At 32.2% G+C, this 19,064-nt stretch overlaps 1 protein-coding gene and 1 long non-coding RNA gene across 2 annotated transcripts in view; one reads left to right on the plus strand and one right to left on the minus strand.

Moving 5' to 3' along the window:
• The window catches only part of LOC125059760 (odorant receptor 2a-like), a 119,263-nt gene extending 118,511 nt beyond the window's left edge, over window positions 1–752 (plus strand). The window contains exon 5 of the mRNA XM_047664309.1: window positions 625–752. Within this exon, the coding sequence (XP_047520265.1) occupies window positions 625–684 (60 nt within the window). The 3' untranslated portion in view covers window positions 685–752. The remainder of the gene's footprint in view (window positions 1–624) is intronic.
• A 6,648-nt stretch (window positions 753–7,400) lies between these two features.
• On the minus strand, window positions 7,401–18,803 carry LOC125059855. Its single transcript, XR_007118736.1, has 3 exons — window positions 18,691–18,803; window positions 16,630–16,632; window positions 7,401–7,411 (listed from the first exon to the last, which is right to left on the minus strand). It is a non-coding gene; the product is annotated as an uncharacterized LOC125059855 (long non-coding RNA).
• Between the last annotated feature and the right edge of the window lie 261 nt (window positions 18,804–19,064).

Consider the following 19,064-nt stretch of genomic DNA (forward strand, 5'->3'; position numbering starts at 1 on the left):
GATTTTGAAACAGTTCCACTTAGCAACGGCTGGAATTTTACAATTCTATGTAATTCAGTTTCAGAAAATTCATTTTGAAATTAGTTTAAAACTGAAATGTTTGTTTTTGGCCAAAAAGTACGAAATGTTTGGAATAGTTTTTAAAAGTTTAACTTGTATAATGGAGGATATTAAATATTCAATATGTTAATTTTAGACTGTATTTTTTTAGATAAAATGTGGTATAAAATATAGGCAAATGGCTAGAACTGTATATAATTATTACCATTTAAATTTTCTGAAGTTACTTAAAAGAGTTAATTTGGTTTATTTCATTATTATTAATTGCTTCATAATAGGACGTTTTCAGTTTGTCCTGTTGAATATTATGTTGTTCACTTAGGCTTCCGTGCACTTGCCAATTTCTTAAATAAGTGTATGTTTGTTAAGAAATTTCTCGATTATCAATATCGAGATGAATTTAATTTAATTCCTAAATTTAAATCGTTCTGGGACCTCTCCAAGTTACTAAATTTCATCTGAATCGGTTCTGTAGTTTTTTGGCGTATTTCTGAAGAATGTGTAATATAGGTAAATTAATTTTATAGTTTTTTCCTTTCAATTGATATTCAATTTTTTTTTCAGATTATGAACATGACCTGGTCATTCATCTCCCTCATAACTACAGTTTACGACACAAAGTAAAAAGAAAATTTGAAGTTTTAATAACTCTTGCACTTTTTGCACTTTTTGCACTCCCTCCATTTGCCTGGATTTCGCTTTTAGGAAGGACGTTCTTTGCTATCGTCACCTAACACTGCAACGGCTACGAAATAAAATAAATTAACAGAACCTATTGTTTTTATTAAGGTTAATAATAATCCAGTAGCGCTACAACGCTATATGGGGCTTGGCCTCAGATTGATCAGATTTACATTTGATTTCATAGACATAGAGCTTTCTGTATGACACAAGTCGACGATTTGAGACTTGGTGGTTTCCTCACGATGTTTCCCTTCATCGAACGAGCGTGCCACGGCCAGAACCTACAACCTCAGAAATGAGAATCGCACACTGCCGGCCAACACTTTTAAATAAGGATACAAAACAAAAATACATATATTAATTTAATGCTCGTCGTAGTTTAAAGCTTTATTATTGAGCTCCAATTCACCACAAATTGTTAGATTACTAATTATAAAGCCACGTTTAATTAATCACTTTGTGTATATTTTATTACTGATATTACAAACAGTCATATTGATTTATGAATAAATTTAGTTTATCGAGTAGTGCTAGTTCTTGTGGTTAGAACCCCAGCGTGTTTTTAACCACATTCGATATAGTAATTTAATATGATGTGGATGAACGCTACTTTGGGATTACGTGGTGCTAAAGAGTAAGATTCATAAACAAAACTTAGACAAAGACTGACTCCCAACTGTCAAAAATGTATTACATAACATACGAGAATCAAAGTCTATGCTAAGGCTGGACTCTGAATCTAACTCTTAGTACTGTTGGGCACACTTCGGTATCGCTGTTGGGAGCGGTACAGATACACTATAACTTCTAACACAGGATTTTTATTAGAAGGCATAGAGTATTATCTCTAATATATAAAATTCTCTTGTCACAATGCTCGTTCCCATCCTCCTCCGAAACGGCTCTGTCGATTCTTATGAAATTTTTTATGCATTTTCAATAAGTCTGAGAATCGGCTACTATATATTTTTCAAACCCATAAAATTTATTTTTAATTTTTTGGATCAGATTTATTATTTTTATTTTTTTATGACGCAACACATAAATACATACAACCCTTATGCTAGTCGACTGCATTATGCGGTCGTGTTGAAGTCGTGTACCACTTCAACCGCTGTACAGCAGTCGGTCTTGACTGCAATATGCGGTTTGCTCAGGAACTGCTTGAGCGGTCCGTGTATTGCGGATATTAATTTAGTATGGAAACTGCAGATCGCCGTGCGGCGACCGCTTAGAGCAGTCGGTATCGGCTGCAACATGCGGTCCGTATAAGGCCAGCGTATGGCCCGCAACACTCACCAATGCAATGTTTTCTTTTACCGTACGCGAGTGTTTGCGAACTAAAACAGAATAATCCATTGGTGCACAGCCGGGATTCGAACTTACGACCTGAGGGATGCATGCTCGCTCAGACCACTAAAATACTGCTCATGCACACCTTGCATCGAACTCAGGTTTATAATGTATCACTATATAAAAGTTGGTTAGGTCAATCACCTATTCTAAAATAATAATAATATCAGCAATAGTGCTACGTCTACACACTTAAAATTTTAGTTATGAAAATTTCAAAGCAAAATATAATTGCGAAACGGAACTTCGTTTGTTTACTTTTAAGTAATTTATTTGCTTGATGAAATTTCCTAGAAACTCGAACGATATAAAACATTCTAAAGAGGTAAGCGAATAGAAAAAATCAAGTGCCATTAAAAGTTCCGAGTAGGTACTCTAAAGTTGGAGCAGTAATAAAATTATACTGGACTCAATATTGAACTTTCCAGGCTTCTAACTAGCTACAGTTTATATAATCAATGTCACTTTAAAACGACGGTGCTGAATCCAATTCGATGAGTTTCGAGTTTTTTATGTAACATAGCTAAAACACGTTAATACCGAAGAAGGTTTCCAATCGTATATATTTATGAGAGACCCTTAAAAACTCTTAAAAGGTTTATAAAGAATACGATACATTATTTTTAAATTTAAATGTAATGTAAAGATATCATTTTTGAGATTAAATAAACCTCTTCTATATATTAGAGGGAAATTGTGTGCTTGCTACCCTTATGTCTTTTGGCGGATTTGATGGTTGACGTGATTTGGGTGGTTGGGTACTAACTACTGGATGCGACGGATGTACTCTTCTGATTGTTAAAATAATTAATTAATTGTATAAATAATATAAAATAAATGTTTATTTATGTCAAAAATAATTTGTGATTCTAGTTTATATTTCTTCGTGTTTGTTATATTTGCGCTTGTCACACAAAATAAAATACAATATTGATTTTATTTTTCTTATAGCAATGTATCAGTGTGCCGAGCGTTGGAAAGCTTTCATAAATAAATAAATAAAGATGGAGGTTGACAACAAACGCTAAGTAGGTTACCTAATTCGTATAATGGATTACACATTAAAATATGACGAAATATGAAGAAAAGTCTGAACCAATGGGTCTTTGAATTTGTTTTTAAAAGTTTGTATTTTTGTCATTGATTATGATTATGTATTCTGTTTTTGTGGCGTAATTTCTCAAGAAATAATGAATTATAATATAATTATTACGATTTTATGGTTAATTTACTGAGATTGTGCTTACCGGCTTTACAAAGATCTACCATTCATACTTGAAAATTTCTAAAACTGAGTTAGTCAGATTACATTATAGTGCGAACCATAGTACTTTTTTTCAATGATAAATTATATAGAACAACCACTTCGCTGTTAAAGAAACCTGGAAGTCTTACGTTCGATTTCGAGCAAAACAGTGGTCGATAGATTTAATTTTTACCGAGATATAGTAAAAATGAAAATTCTTAATTTTCAAGAAAACAGAATAATTGATTTGTTATATTAATCGTCAATTTAAATAAAAGGACTGTATCATTATTAATTATGGCACAGATGGGTTTGCTATCCAACACAAACTACTTGATAAATGAAGACTCGTAGATATTCAGTTTCATACAAACCAGCTGAGCACTCCCTTACTTCCTGAACCCTGTTATAAATAACTTAATGTACCGTATCCCCATTAAATTATTTATAATAGAGAAAGTTAATAGCTAAAGAATCGTGCAACTAAAAAAAATTTAGAAATAGTGTTCGAATGAAACTTCTACAATATTGGCTATATTTTTTTGTAATTCTTCTGTTTCCTTTTCTTTTTTATTGCATTACTATTCGCTGTTCATGAATCTGTAAAATTAGCTTTTAAGTTTTAAGGTTGATATTAATATTTTTTTTTGTATTACTTCAGATTAAGGTTCTATATATATTTTTTTATATAACATTTGTTTCTGCACTTCTCGCACGCATCATGTTTCTTTTTTTTTTTAGTTTTTCTCTTTAACTAGGGTTGCCTGGAAGAGATCGCTTATTAGCGATAAGGCCGCCAAATGCATCTCTTATAATTTTTATGTATTGTGTTTCTTTTATTTGCAACGAAGTTTAAATAAATGAATAAATAAAAACATTCCTTTTTTACTTTTAATTTCAATACTAATTTATTTTAATACGTATAAAAAATTATTATCTAATATGGATCTTTATAAATAAAAATCGCAAAATATTTTGAAAAGCGCAAACCTCGAAGACGGTTGAACTAATTCGAGTAGATTTAATGTATTCCTTGAACTCTTGCATAAAAAATTGTTTAATTTATTACTCAAGAAAAGTGAACACTCTTTGTATATATCTATCTTGGCTTCCACTAGGGTATGGTATGGTCCTATAGCTACAGCTATACGCTCAGTAAAACCTTGCAACGATGGTCGCGGGGCTAGTTAGTTTATAATATAACGACATGTAGTAGTTTGTACAACAATCTATATAGATAAAAAGGTCTCGTTGCCGCAGGATTCTTGCGGAATAATGACTGCAACATTTAATTTGTGTTCGTTATTATCAGGACAAGGTTTTTGTAACAATACATATTTTTATAGGATTCGCGAATGCCTGAATATAACAGAACATGTGAGAGATCTTCAATCTTGTTAACATACTAAGAAATTTATTTAAGACTATTTTAAAGATTTTTCTCGTGTTATACTTAATGCTATGGATCCATAAAAACTACGCCAGACACCCGTAACTAAAGCATCTGTCCCTCATCACCACAGCGTACGCACAATTAAACAGAAAGAGACGTGAGATTACAAGTTATAATTCAGTAAAATCAAATCAAAATTTATATATTCATAAAGGTGATTGTTTAAATTTACTAACAGCCCTGCGATTCTGTAACTCTATTTTCGAACTCACACAGCGGTTTTCGCATCGGCGGTCGCTCTCAAATCAGTCGTGAAGTAGTCATTTTATGATTTGGCATTCTGAAAAACAATAAACTACAAGCTCCCACCTTTTCAGTGAGTTCGAAAAGTGAGTTACAGAATCGCAGGACTGTTTCCAAATCAAGAACTTAGAGCGAGAACTGTCATGAAAGTTTTGGGCTCTCACATATATTTTAAATTAAAAATTTATATTGCTACTTGTGATTTACAAAACCCATATTAGGCAATGGCACAACAATACAAATATGTATATCCATACGGCGATTGGCCTGGCGTCGTGCCAGCGTCTCAGTCCTTCGAGTCACAATGGTTGATATTTATTATTATTTATACATGAAATTCCGTATAGCAAATGATAGAATGGGGTCAGACCGTGCTTAGACCATATATTTTACAAATGATGAAGTCAATGTAGTTAGTATGTACTTGTAGTAGATAGTCATACTAATAAATTGTTTATACAACGCCAAATATAAGTAAAATCACAGTTGGAAAGTTATCGCTACAGAAAATGTGTACGGATTCCCCAAATAAAGTCATTCGAAACACTTTCAAAGGATTCAGTTAAAGTGACCGTTCTCAGCCTTCTGATGTTTAGTACTTTTATTTTACGTATATTTGAGGTTTTTGTAAAGATCTTGTACTTCGAGCGGTTCTGGTGTTCAACACAGTCCAAGTTTTTTTTTTATAAGGATCTATCTGTGTTAATAATGTGAAACACTAAGAGATCTTGCTATTCTGTAACTCACTTTTCGAACTCTCACAAAACAATAAACTACAAGCTCCCTCCTTATCAGAATGCCAAATCCTAAAATGACTGCTTCACGACTGATTTGAGCGCGACCGCCGCTGCGAAATCCGCTGTGAGAGTTCGAAAAGTGAGTTACAGAATCGCAAGGCTGTTTAGGTTATTTTTATAGGGAATCGGTTAGTATTCTATCTCTAAAGAACCTCTATTTAAAATTGGTGACGTGAAACCAGGTCCAGGTGGTAAGTCTTTAGCCAAGGATGACAATTAGCTCTACCAGGTTATGCCGCTGCTTAGTCCAGGTGACACACTGAGCTACAGTGGTGGCACAACGCAAGCACCTCTCTTCTAGTCACCTTATCCACATACCGCTCGAAGCATCCATACCAAGACAGTATTTGCGAAAGCCGACATCATAGTACTGTTTTTTTTAATGAGGTTAAAATGCGGCTACCCTTCTGAATAGCATAGCCCTCTGCTATTCAGAGGGGTAACGAGACCCGTCCCACTAAAAATACCACATACAATACAGCCCTTCACAGATGGAAAGATAGTATTAGTAGCAGTCCTAGGTCGAGGGTAGAAAGTAAAAAGGACGTATTGATACATACATTTCAAACCTTACAGTTTCGATGCCCTCAGCATACCTTATAAGTTCGACCGTGCCCGCCATGTACGGTTTAAGCACTCGCCTGGTACCGAACGCACTACCCTCCCAACACACAAATTTCAATTTATATTACTAAATAAACAAACATTACCTGTCCTCACCGTATCCCTAACTTTAATAATACCCACTAACTGACGTGAGACTGATCTTAAATTAAATTATAATGATTCATGTGCACTTTTTATTATTAGGTATTAATTTTTTTTTTCATGTGTACTTTATTAGTTTTTTTTTGTTCCTGTTTAGTTTCTTTTTCTCAACAACTAAATGTAATACATGTATTTTTACACTTCTTGTCCACCTTATGTAATTTAATTTTTTTTTTCTCACAGTGGTTGCCTGGAAGAGATCGCTCGAAAGCGATAAGGCCGCCAGTTGCTCTCCTTTTTATTTAATTATGGCAATTGTACTATATTTATGTACATGCAACGAAGTGTTAATAAAAAAACTTTAGAGGTGTCAAGGGACACCCGGATGGTAGTCTAGTCGACAAGTTGAAAATGGAACAAAATAGAGATACTACTCTTAAAATTATGTGCGATAGCTCATTGGATCCGGAATGACGTCTAGAAAAATGTGCTAAAAGCGTGTATTAGCACATAAAAAATTGCAAAAGTTATAGACCATTAAAGATGAAAAAATAATGGCATTTAGTTTTTTGCCAATATTTAATAAACTATTAATATTTAAGAAATTTCAAATAAAGATTCTGAAAGAGGAGGAAATTTCTAATAAAAAACTCCTGACTCCCAGAACTCTATCTCCATTATTTATAATGTTAATTTAACGCTGAAAATAGGTCTGCGGTTGACATTTTTAGGATTCGCGCGTGGCGTCAAAAGCGACTACGGCACATTAATTAATTTATTTAAGGTATTGAATATTTTTTTTTAAATTTGAAAAAATTATGGTGTGTTCTGAACACTATAATTAATTTATTCCCGTTGAAAATTTTACTTAAAGTTAATTTTTCAACAAGTTAAATAATTGTTAACTAACGAAATTTTCTCGAACGACCGTCTTAATTGTAAGTGAAAAAAAATGTTTAAATAATGGTCGTAAAAATATTTCGCTTCGTAGATCCTTTCTTACATACATACTTAACAAGATCGTGCCATAAAAGTTAAAAAAATATTTATACTTTGTTTATAACAATTTTTTTACTTAAACAAAAACTTAAAAATCCATGTAATGATGTTAAAAAAAAATTTTTTTTTCTAAATCATCATATAATCGTTTTTTTATTAATACAAGATATTTATTGATTTGCAAAAAAAAAATTCCCGCTATTTGTTGATAAAATTTTTTTAAACAAATTGATTAAATCAATATTTAAAAAAAAAATTTTAACACAACTTTATTACATTAAAAATTTTATGATTTTAAAAAAAAAAAATTTCCTTAATAACAATTTTTAATTGTTTATAATCGTTTTTTTTTAATTTTCTATTGTTTAAATAATTAGTTAAGAAATTTTTTTTTCCTAAAAATCATAATTGACAGTCTTCTATAAAGTAACAGAAAAAAAAATTTTTTTAATCAACAATTCTATTGTTTATTAACTTACCAATTTGTTATAAACAAATATTCAATTTTTGTTTATTTTTTTTCTAAAACTTCTAAAATTAACAAAAACAACCATATATAACAAAGTATAGAAAAAAATTTTTTGTAAATTTTTTGATTATCATGAATATTACTTTTATTTAAAATTAAAAATTTTTTTTTCTATACTTTGTTATATATGGTTGTTTTTGTTAATTTTAGAAGTTTTAGAAAAAAAATAAACAAAAGTTGAATATTTGTTTATAACAAATTGGTAAGTTAATAAACAATAGAATTGTTGATTAAAAAAATTTTTTTTTCTGTTACTTTATAGAAGACTGTCAATTATGATTTTTAGGAAAAAAAATTTCTTAACTAATTATTTAAACAATAGAAAATTAAAAAAAACGATTATAAACAATTAAAAATTGTTATTAAGGAAAAATTTTTTTTTTAAAAATCATAAAATTTTTAATGTAATAAAGTTGTGTTAAATTTTTTTTTTTAAATATTGATTTAATCGATTTGTTTAAAAAATTTTTATCAACAAATGGCGGGAATTTTTTTTTTTGCAAATCAATAAATATCTTGTATTAATAAAAAAACGATTATATGATGATTTAGAAAAAAAATTTTTTTTTTAACATCATTACATGGATTTTTAAGTTTTTGTTTAAGTAAAAAAATTGTTATAAACAAAGTATAAATATTTTTTTAACTTTTATGGCACGATCTTGTTAAGTATGTATGTAAGAAAGGCTCTACGAAGCGAAATATTTTTACGACCATTATTTAAACATTTTTTTTCACTTACAATTAAGACGGTCGTTCGAGAAAATTTCGTTAGTTAACAATTATTTAACTTGTTGAAAAATTAACTTTAAGTAAAATTTTCAACGGGAATAAATTAATTATAGTGTTCAGAACACACCATAATTTTTTCAAATTTAAAAAAAAATATTCAATACCTTAAATAAATTAATTAATGTGCCGTAGTCGCTTTTGACGCCACGCGCGAATCCTAAAAATGTCAACCGCAGACCTATTTTCAGCGTTAAATTAACATTATAAATAATGGAGATAGAGTTCTGGGAGTCAGAAGTTTTTTATTAGAAATTTCCTCCTCTTTCAGAATCTTTATTTGAAATTTCTTAAATATTAATAGTTTATTAAATATTGGCAAAAAACTAAATGCCATTATTTTTTCATCTTTAATGTTCTATAACTTTTGCAATTTTTTATGTGCTAATACACGCTTTTAGCACATTTTTCTAGACGTCATTCCGGATCCAATGAGCTATCGCACATAATTTTAAGAGTAGTATCTCTATTTTGTTCCATTTTCAACTTGTCGACTAGACTATGGAACGAAATTCCTTTCGATTAATTTATATGTTAATTGGTATCATAACAGTATGATAGATTTTCTCGACACCAATCTTACAACGAAATACAAAGCCAACATCACGAGGTGTTCCCAGGCGGTCACCCATCCAAGTACTGACCTCGCCCGACGTTGCTTAACTTCGGTGATCGGACGAGAACCGGTGTATTACAATAGCAAATAGAAAAAAAGTGTCGTGACAACTTTTCGTAAGAATTTTTTCCGTCTAGCCCCCTTTCACAACGCGCGATAAGGAACTTCGTTCCAATAAATAAATACACTTACATAGCCCTCGCCTAACATACACTTAATATGACTGCTAGGCCCTTATCATAGTACTGCTACGTTCTTCCTGTGTCAACTAAGCTATATTTATATCCAGAATGTTTTTTAAAATATAAATATAATTGCATCAAATTAAGCAATTGTGCACTAGCCGATAAATAATGTACAATTAAGTATGTGCAGCGTTATTTTAGTTGCGCAGTCGGTATTGTCGACTACAACGCAATTAACAACGAAACTGCGCTGCACAAAGCTAATTCGAAACATTTTTTCTTTGTGGTTCTGGAATGTGCTAAATGTGTAATCAAATAACATGTGGAAATAACTAGGTGGTGTAACGAATGTTTGTATATAAAATATTATTTATAATCAGTATGTTATAGTAATATAAATTGTATTATTTATTTAACTGGGTAGACATTGAAATACATTTCGATCTCTTGGTATTGTCTAACCACAGGAAGTTAATTAAACATATTTTGTTTGTATTTACAGAATTTGAGTCTTAATAGTCTAATAATAGAAATGTCATCGTAGTGTGCAAAACATAGGTTTACTTTTTAATGGCAATATTTTGAAAAATACGTAAGAAAATAACAGAAAATCGACAAAAATGTTAATTTTCTGTGGTTAAGAACCTCTAAGAACCTCTAAGACTCCCCCATCTCGTGCTTGAAGTTCAGTAGTTTGTTTGTGTGGTTGGTTGAACGCGCTAATCTTAGTAACCACTGGTTCGAATTCAAAAGAATAGTGTTGGATAATCCATTAACCGAGCAAAGCTATGGGCTATATAGCATCGCTATTGCTAATAGGAGCGGAGCATGAATGAAACATGTTGCAAAAACGGTAAAATATATTTCTATTTGAGAGCTTCCATTGCGTAAACTACGAAAAATACCCAAAAATCATGTATGTTAGAATTGACCTCTTAACATTTTCTAAAAAGTTCATATATAGCTGTTTTTGATCGTCATTTGTTTGTGAAAGATGGAATGTCTGAGCACTTCGTATGTAATACGTAATGCCTCCGCTTGACCAATTAAAATCGAACGCAGCGTTTTGTTTTGTGTCGTTCTTTTTACATTCTCACCAAATGCCTCGCTAAGTTGAGCGATTCTATTAATGGTACAGTTCAAGTTGTAATGTGGAACAGCTAAAGTTGACGCGCTAGATGGTATTGAATAATAAAGCAATATAACTTTTAATATAATTTTTTGGGTTTAATAGATATGACCAAAAAATACGTTCTTTTTTTAAACTTAAGATTGACTGAGTGTTCAAGATTAATGTGAAGTTAACGCAAACGTTTTCAGATGCAAAGTTCCGCTGCGTCTGCGCCACTTTAACATATACCGCATTTACCATGGAGAGTCTTCAGAGGAGTTGTTTGTATTAATACCTGCATCGTCCGATGATGAAATTCAGCTTCATTCATTCAGTCGAGGCAGAATACGAAATTCCACCCGTATCACCTCCACGTCCGCCGTTCCACAACTGAGCAATTTTCAAGGCAGTTTTTGCCTCGCACCACCACTTTGTGGAACCAGCTGCCCACTCACTGCTTTAATTTTTACTTATAGTTCTTATTTAAGGATAGTTCTGACTGTTATTTATAAGAGATATGCACAAATACACAGGCAATTTCATCACTATATAGATTCCCACTCTCGTAGCATTGGGGAGATTCCCGAGTAATTCCTATGCAGATTTACTATCCAAGATACCTCGCAGTTCAGTGTTTAGAAAGCTAAAACCACTTCTGACACAAACGGAACATTTATAGGTTCTCTTTTACTTCTAGTTATATTATTCTTTTTGAATTATATATTTACTAGCAGCCCCCGCGAACTTCATTTCCCCTTAATCACATTTAATTTTTTATTATAATAAAAACCTTCATTAGCATTAAATAGCATATAAAAGAAGATTAAAACTTACGTAACTTATATTGCTTTTGAGGGTTACGGGCATAAATAGATTTAGAAAGAAATAATGTATACAATTCACACTCACACGGACAAATTGCAATTCAAAGGAATTGAAAGCATCCCAATATGCAGCGGTCTTTGTATCAAATCATGCGAGGATATGAGCAACTACTTGCAATACCAAACTCCCGAATTCTATTCATTATTAATAGTAAATTCGTTTTATCTGTCTCATCTTAATTAATATTACTTATGTTTTATTAATTAGCTATTGAGAGCTGGTTTTAACTTGCATTATAATTACTAATTTATACTTCACATATTTAATGAGATACATAATATTATGTATATGCATGTGTTCATTCGCCTTAATTTGATTGAACTTTAGCCTTTAAATTAGAAGCTTTTAATGTTTATTTCTTTTTTGTGTACATTGTGTACTACATGAATAATAGACCAGTGCAGATAGCCTTTAAAATAAATAAAAAGTGAATAAAATTACAGTAGGATGAAACCCATTAGAAAAGCAGGGGAATATGATCAAAATGAAAGGAAAAATAAATTACGGTCGATCTGAGGTCGGGAAGGGGTAGGGGGGGGAGTTTTAAGGGTAAAAAACGGTTTATCTCGATTTCCGGCAAAACTACAAGTCCTATCGAAGAAAGTTAAATGGCAAAGTTGGAGGTAATAAAAAGATCTAAAACTTTTGTATTCACACATTTTTCACATAACCTCAAAATTTATGTGAAAAATTCTAAAAACCAAATTTTTGGTTTTTTATTTTTATCTTTAGCAAAAATATTTTTTTTTTAACGAAATTTGGTGAAAACTTACCTTTCTATGTCCCAAATACACTGTAATTTATTTGATTAAAAATATTTATTTGTTCACCTTATTTTGAATTAATATCGAAAAAACACCCTAATTTTCAATCGAAAATTCTGACGTCAAAATTTCAGCTTTTTTCAAAAATTTGGTGTGCTTTCAGTTCGTTGAAATCTCTACTTTCCTATGGTAAAAAAATATATATATATTACCATAGTAAATCTTCTCAGAAAATGCAAAAAATCGTATGCAGTAACGCCCAGACCTGTCATCCCCTTCCCTACTTCTCTATGAATCTTCTTTAAATTATAATCGGATGCCTATTTATTACTATTTTAAGATAAGTTATATATACCTGAGTGACCTTAAAAAAAATTTAGCCTTTAGATGGGCTAAAATTTTCGTATTTCATAGAGAAGTAAGGAAGGGGATGACAGGTCTGGGCGTTACTGCATACAATTTTTTGCGTTTTCTGAGAAGATTTACTATGGTAATATATATATATATTTTTACCATAGGAAAGTAGAGATTTCAACGAACTGAAAGCACACCAACTTTTTGAAAAAAGCTGAAATTTTGACGTCAGAATTTTCGATTGAAAATTAGGGTGTTTTTTCGATATTAATTCAAAATAAGGTGAACAAATAAATATTTTTAATCAAATAAATTATTGTGTATTTGGGACATAGAAAGGTAAGTTTTCACCAAATTTCGATAAAAAAAATATATTTTTGTTAAAGATAAAAATAAAAAACCAAAAACTTGGTTTTTTGAATTTTTCACATAAATTTTGAGGTTATGTGAAAAATTTGTGAATACAAAAGTTTTAGATCTTTTTATTACCTCCAACTTTGGCATTTAACTTTCTTCGATAGGACTTGTAGTTTTGCCGGAAATCGAGATAAACCGTTTTTTACCCTTAAAACTCCCCCCCTGCCCCTTCCCGACCTCAGATCGACCGTAATTTATTTTTCCTTTCATTTTGATCATATTCCCCTGCTTTTCTAATGGGTTTCATCCTACTGTAATTTTTTTAGGTTTCAAAAATTATCGGCACTGGTCTATAAATGCTTTTTGACTTTTAAAATGTTTTATCAAATACAACAAAAATTTTGAATTCCTTTGTAATGTTTCTAATTTGTATATTTAAATTTAATGATATATATTTTTATTATCTAAATTAACTTGGTTCTGGATTTCTGTATCTGTTACGTAAATATTTCATTTTTAAATAGGAGTCGAATAAAATAACTTAACAGAGAAATCGTTTCTGTTAACCAAATCTTAACGATACAAACCATCGAATCTAAAGTATGAAAAAAAAATTATTTTGTGAAGTTCTGAGCTATAGGAGTAAAAAAAAACAGTAAGAAGCTTTTATACTTTAAATAAACTGTATTAATACGTTTTAACAGCTAATCTGTCATTTTTAATTGATATCCTAAACTGTAAACTGTGTATATAAAATTTTCGTGCCACGGTGTTTGTAACTAAGTTCCTCCAAATGGGCTTGGCCGATTTTTACGATTTTTTTCTGTGTATATTGGTCTGAGAATAGGTTGGAAACTACTTTATACCCCTAGGTGATATCCCTATGTCAATAAATAAAAAATAAAAAATCAGTGGCGCTACTCTTTAGGTCTTGGCCTTAGATTTCTACATCTGTTTCATGATCATTATTAAATCAAATAGGCAAGTAGGTGATCAGCCTCCAGTGCCTGACACACGCCGTCGACTTTTTGGGTCTAAAGGTGGGAACTGACCAACGTTACGAGGTGTAATGTAACATGTAATGTAATGTTACATAGCGAACATTCGTGCAGTCAGTACGTCGTGTTACGGGGAAACACGACGTAACACGACGTACTGACTGCACGAATGCTCGCTGTGTAACATTACATTACATGTTACATTACACCTCGTAACGTTGGTCAGTTCCCACCTTTTGTGTTCGCGCGAAAAACCGACAGCCGATGGATCAACCCCGAGCGCCGCGCGAGCGTTACATGTAATGCTCGTAGTGCCGTCCACACGTAGAATTCGTGTTACATTACACGGTGGATTACATTACACGTTACACTCGTCTGGACCCGGCTTTACGGGGAAACCAGCGAGCAACGAGCCGCTCGTTGCGCGCTTTGAGTGCTCCACCCGGCTGTCGGTTTTTTGGCGAATCCTTTGACTGTTACGCGGTTCAGTAATTACGCGTCGCACGTGAGTCATCATGATTATGATTTTCTATAAATTGTGTCTTTTTAAGTACTTTTGGTCCAATTAAATTCAACAGTTCTTCAAAATCGAGACCTGCGTACAAAGTTTTTATACTGTCCAATAATCATTTGGTTTTTAATATTGCAATCAATAACAAACCACCTCATACGCCTGTGTTTTTAAATAAGTTTTATGTCCAGTAACATTTTTTCTTCTTCTTAATTTGGATGAAACAATAATTAAATAGAATGAAAGATATCAACATTATCACTATCACATCTCGTGAACACTGGCGGCGAAAGTGGAGCACAGAGTTTTGACGAGCATGTTACGCTGATTTTAGAACACAGCGTAACACGCTCGATGCGAATGCTACATTACACCTCGTAACTTTGGTCAGTTCCCACCTTAAAGACATGCAAGTTCGAGCAAATGTTAAACGAGCACATAGAAAGAGAGTTCCATTGGTGCACAGCCGGGGATCGAACCTATGACCCTCAGGTATGAGAGTCGCATGCTAAAGCCACTAGGCCAACACTGCTCCATCCCTATGCCAATGTTTTTTCTTATTATCTTATTACTTATCTTTACGGGCTAACGCTGTATATTTTGCTCACTCAGACTTTCTTAGTGTTATAACCGTGGCGATTACCTATATCGTAGTAGCTACGCCCTGAGAGTATAGCCAGACGCAGGCACTCTCTTGGCATTACGAGTATAAGCATAGCATATTATTTCAATATAAAATATAAATTACTATTTAATAATTTAGCATAAACTCAATCTATTGTTATACGTGTGTGGTAAATATGGAGTCAAAATCCTCTATTATTTAAAGCATCCTGTTGATCCAGAAAACCCTTGCTTTACTATTACATTGGTAAATGTACCAATTCCCAGTTTGCCAATATCTCGTATAAGGCAGAGTCAGGTACCATATCTCATTTGCAGAGTCAGCTAGTTTAATATAAAACGAGTACTTAGGAGTACACATTGTAAGTGATTGTGAATTGTGATGTCTTGAGATTCTTTAAAAACGGCGAATCTAAGAATTAGGTTAAGCCGTCTGAGTAAACTTCTCGACATCGATAGAACAAAAGCTTCTTATACTTTGTGTGATATTTATATTTTAACGTGTTGTATAATGGGTGAAGCTATCAATGTGTGTGGCTTTACAAAATCAGTGTTGCTTATGACAGCAATATAACACTGAATCATAATAATAATTTTCACGATTGAAGAACACTTCAACAAGCAAAATGATGAAGTACACGCTCACAGTTCTAAAGAAGCTGCTCAAGTGATCGGAAAGGCACAACGGAGTTATCAGCGTCAGTAATGGTTTGGTGGGGCGTCACATCAAGGAGTCACAAAACTACATTTTTGTGAAAAAGGAGAGAAAACTTCAGCCAATGTGTATCAAGATACAGTCTTGGATCATGTTCTAAAACCTCTCAATATACGTTTTAAAAATATACCGTGGACTTTCCAGCAAGATTCTGCACCACCTAACCACGAACTACCCAAGCCTGGTTTGAAACCAACGTTCCGGACTTTTTAAGAGTCGAATACTGGCCCTCATCATCAGACCGCAATCCTTTAGACTTCAAATTATGGTGAGTTTTATATATTATGTATTAATAATAATATTATATATGGCCTGCTCTAAACGACAGGGCGACATTGAGTCTCTTGAGTGGCGAAATTTGTCCTGGCAGTGTCAGTGCGTAAATCCATAGATTCGTGGCCCAACAGTTATTAGAATTACAATAGAATATTTTTTATTTTTGATATTAATTCGTTTCACCTTAATAACGCTTTTTTATTTAGCGAAAATTTTTAATAGCTACAACCAACATATGGAATATTTTTTTTTAGAAAGAAAGTGGTACATTTAGATCGATTAATTATACAATCCCGCACAATCTGCCATATAAAAAATAAGCATGCAAATGGCATATTAATTTTCATTATATCATATAATAAGAACATTTACATACTGTCATAATAATAAGTTGAGTTATTTATAATTGTTATCAAACTTATGGTCTAAATACTCGCCCATGCTATAATTGAATCTTACTTATGGTCAAAAAAATTGTCTGTATACATAGAGGCAATTTGATTTATAATATATTTTCTCTCCATACGTACCTTCCTCTGAGTCCAATGAAAATTAATAAAAAAAATACTTGAATACTTATTTTACGATTCACTTGCATTTCTATGGATAAATATTATATATATTTGATACTCATTTACAAGTTAAATATGTTGTTCATATAGTTCTACCTTTGTATGGGTATTAAGATGTATTAGTGTAGCCGAGTGAGCTACATTATTAGTTCATTGGCAACCTATCGGCTTATCATGCACAAATTATTTAATACCACATAATACCATCAGTTAAGCTTGTTATCACCTCGTCTAATATCAGCTTAATACCGCGTATCGAATTTATTCAGGGCATACATTATAATGTAGAAATAAATGGCCAGGAATTTGTATTAAAAATTTAAGCATTACAGAAGGTTGCGTTTATATGGGACAGTTTTATTGTGTGTGCTATTTATTCGTCTGTAGTTACAATCAGTATTTTCACTAAGCATTGGAACTAAATCAATCTTATAACAATGTTATAAGTATAGATTTTTCCAGACGTTGTGAGTAATGTACTGTTTGTATAAGCGACTGATATATTACACTACTACAAATGCAGAAACGTCTCCAAGCTGATTTGAATGTAGTCATCCTTTCCTGTCCTTTAGTGTTTAAGATGTAATGAAAAGAGACAATTAGAGGAATGTGATAGGTTTGTTTCAGTTTTTACTTATTCTGAAACTGCAGCAGTGTTGGCTTAGAGGTAGGCGTTCGAGGTAACCCTGAGGTCGTATATACGATCCCTGGCTGTCATACCAATGCACTTTCTATCATGCGAATTTAGCACTCGTTCGTATGGTGAAGGAAAACATCGTGAGGAAACCGGCTTGGCTTAGACAATTAGACATAGAAAACGTCGACTGATTATCTACGTGCCTATTACAAAAACAAAACCATAATCTGTGGCACTGACATAAAAGGTGTTGCACCACTTGCATTTTTAGATATAATATATTTTTGCTCTTGTATGCTTGTTGTATTATTGCACATATAAACATAAAAGTTATATATAAATAAAAGTAATTTTCTTTAAATTAATACAATAATAATGCTAGTTACTCATAAAACACGTTCAAGAACCAGTGAATTAAAGAGAGTATTAAAAGAGGACGGCACTGCAGTTAGGTATATAAAGCTATAAAAAATATGTCCATTAATATTTTCTAACATTTATTTTATAAAAGAAATTAGCACTTATTAAAGCCAATATGAAACGAATGTCCGTAAAGTAAATAGGACGGACGGTCCGTACGTCATGGTTTAATTAAAACTCGCATTTGAATATGTAAAGTTAGTTCCTAACTTTTCACTTTAATCTGCTAGCCGTGTAATTTAAAAGATACTCAGCCTTTTTGCGACTGGCGTGTCTGCTTCTAATTTTGAAATGAATTAGGTTCTATAATGACGGAAACAGAAGCATAATTTGAAAATGGAATAAGGATTTTTTTTTTGACGTGATAACGTCTTTAAAATCGTTTTAGTCGGGTGACATGTTCAGAAACTTGTGTCACACCAAAACCTCACGAGCGCGATCGCAGGTATAACGAGAGAGAGACGGACCGATCTCCCGTCTCATCTCGAGCGCTGCCAGTCATTCCGTGAATGTATGAAGAAAAATGTATATCATAGTCGAATAAGTAAACTTGTCATTTTACACCCGAAATTTATCATCAAAAGTGTGAATAAAACGATAGATGTAATTTAAAATTTGAAAAAATTGTTATCTTCATTAATTCCTTACTTCCCAAAAACTTATATCACCAATAAGACGTTATCACGTAAACATCTCGATCGTAAACCTACTTTACAAACAACCAATATTTTTTTAATAAATAATTTGTATATCTATGAAGCAGTCATGACTGTCAAGAAGCATCCACAGTTACTTAAAACTTACAAAGAAACCTGCTTATATATACCGAGGGATCCAACACGGCTGCGGGTGCCTGCATGTTGCACCGCGCTATACTCGAAAAATTGTTACGCCATGGCTGTGAGAATATTAAATCACCTTCCTATAAATTATAGATCGCTGCCATATAATGTTTTCAAGGGGAAGGTAGGTTTTTGAAGTCAAGGTGCTTCTATAGCGTAACTGAATATTTAGAACATAAGTTTAGAACATAAATTTAATAACGTATGATATGATATGTACAATAATATAATGATACAAATAATATAAAAACTGACCAATTCATATGACTAATAATGTAAAATGTAAAATTCCTTTAAATACAAATTTGCGCGCCATTGTGTGTGTGTGGCAGAATA

The sequence above is a fragment of the Pieris napi genome, chromosome 20 (genome assembly GCF_905475465.1).
Source record: "Pieris napi chromosome 20, ilPieNapi1.2, whole genome shotgun sequence".
NCBI lineage: Eukaryota > Metazoa > Arthropoda > Insecta > Lepidoptera > Pieridae > Pieris > Pieris napi.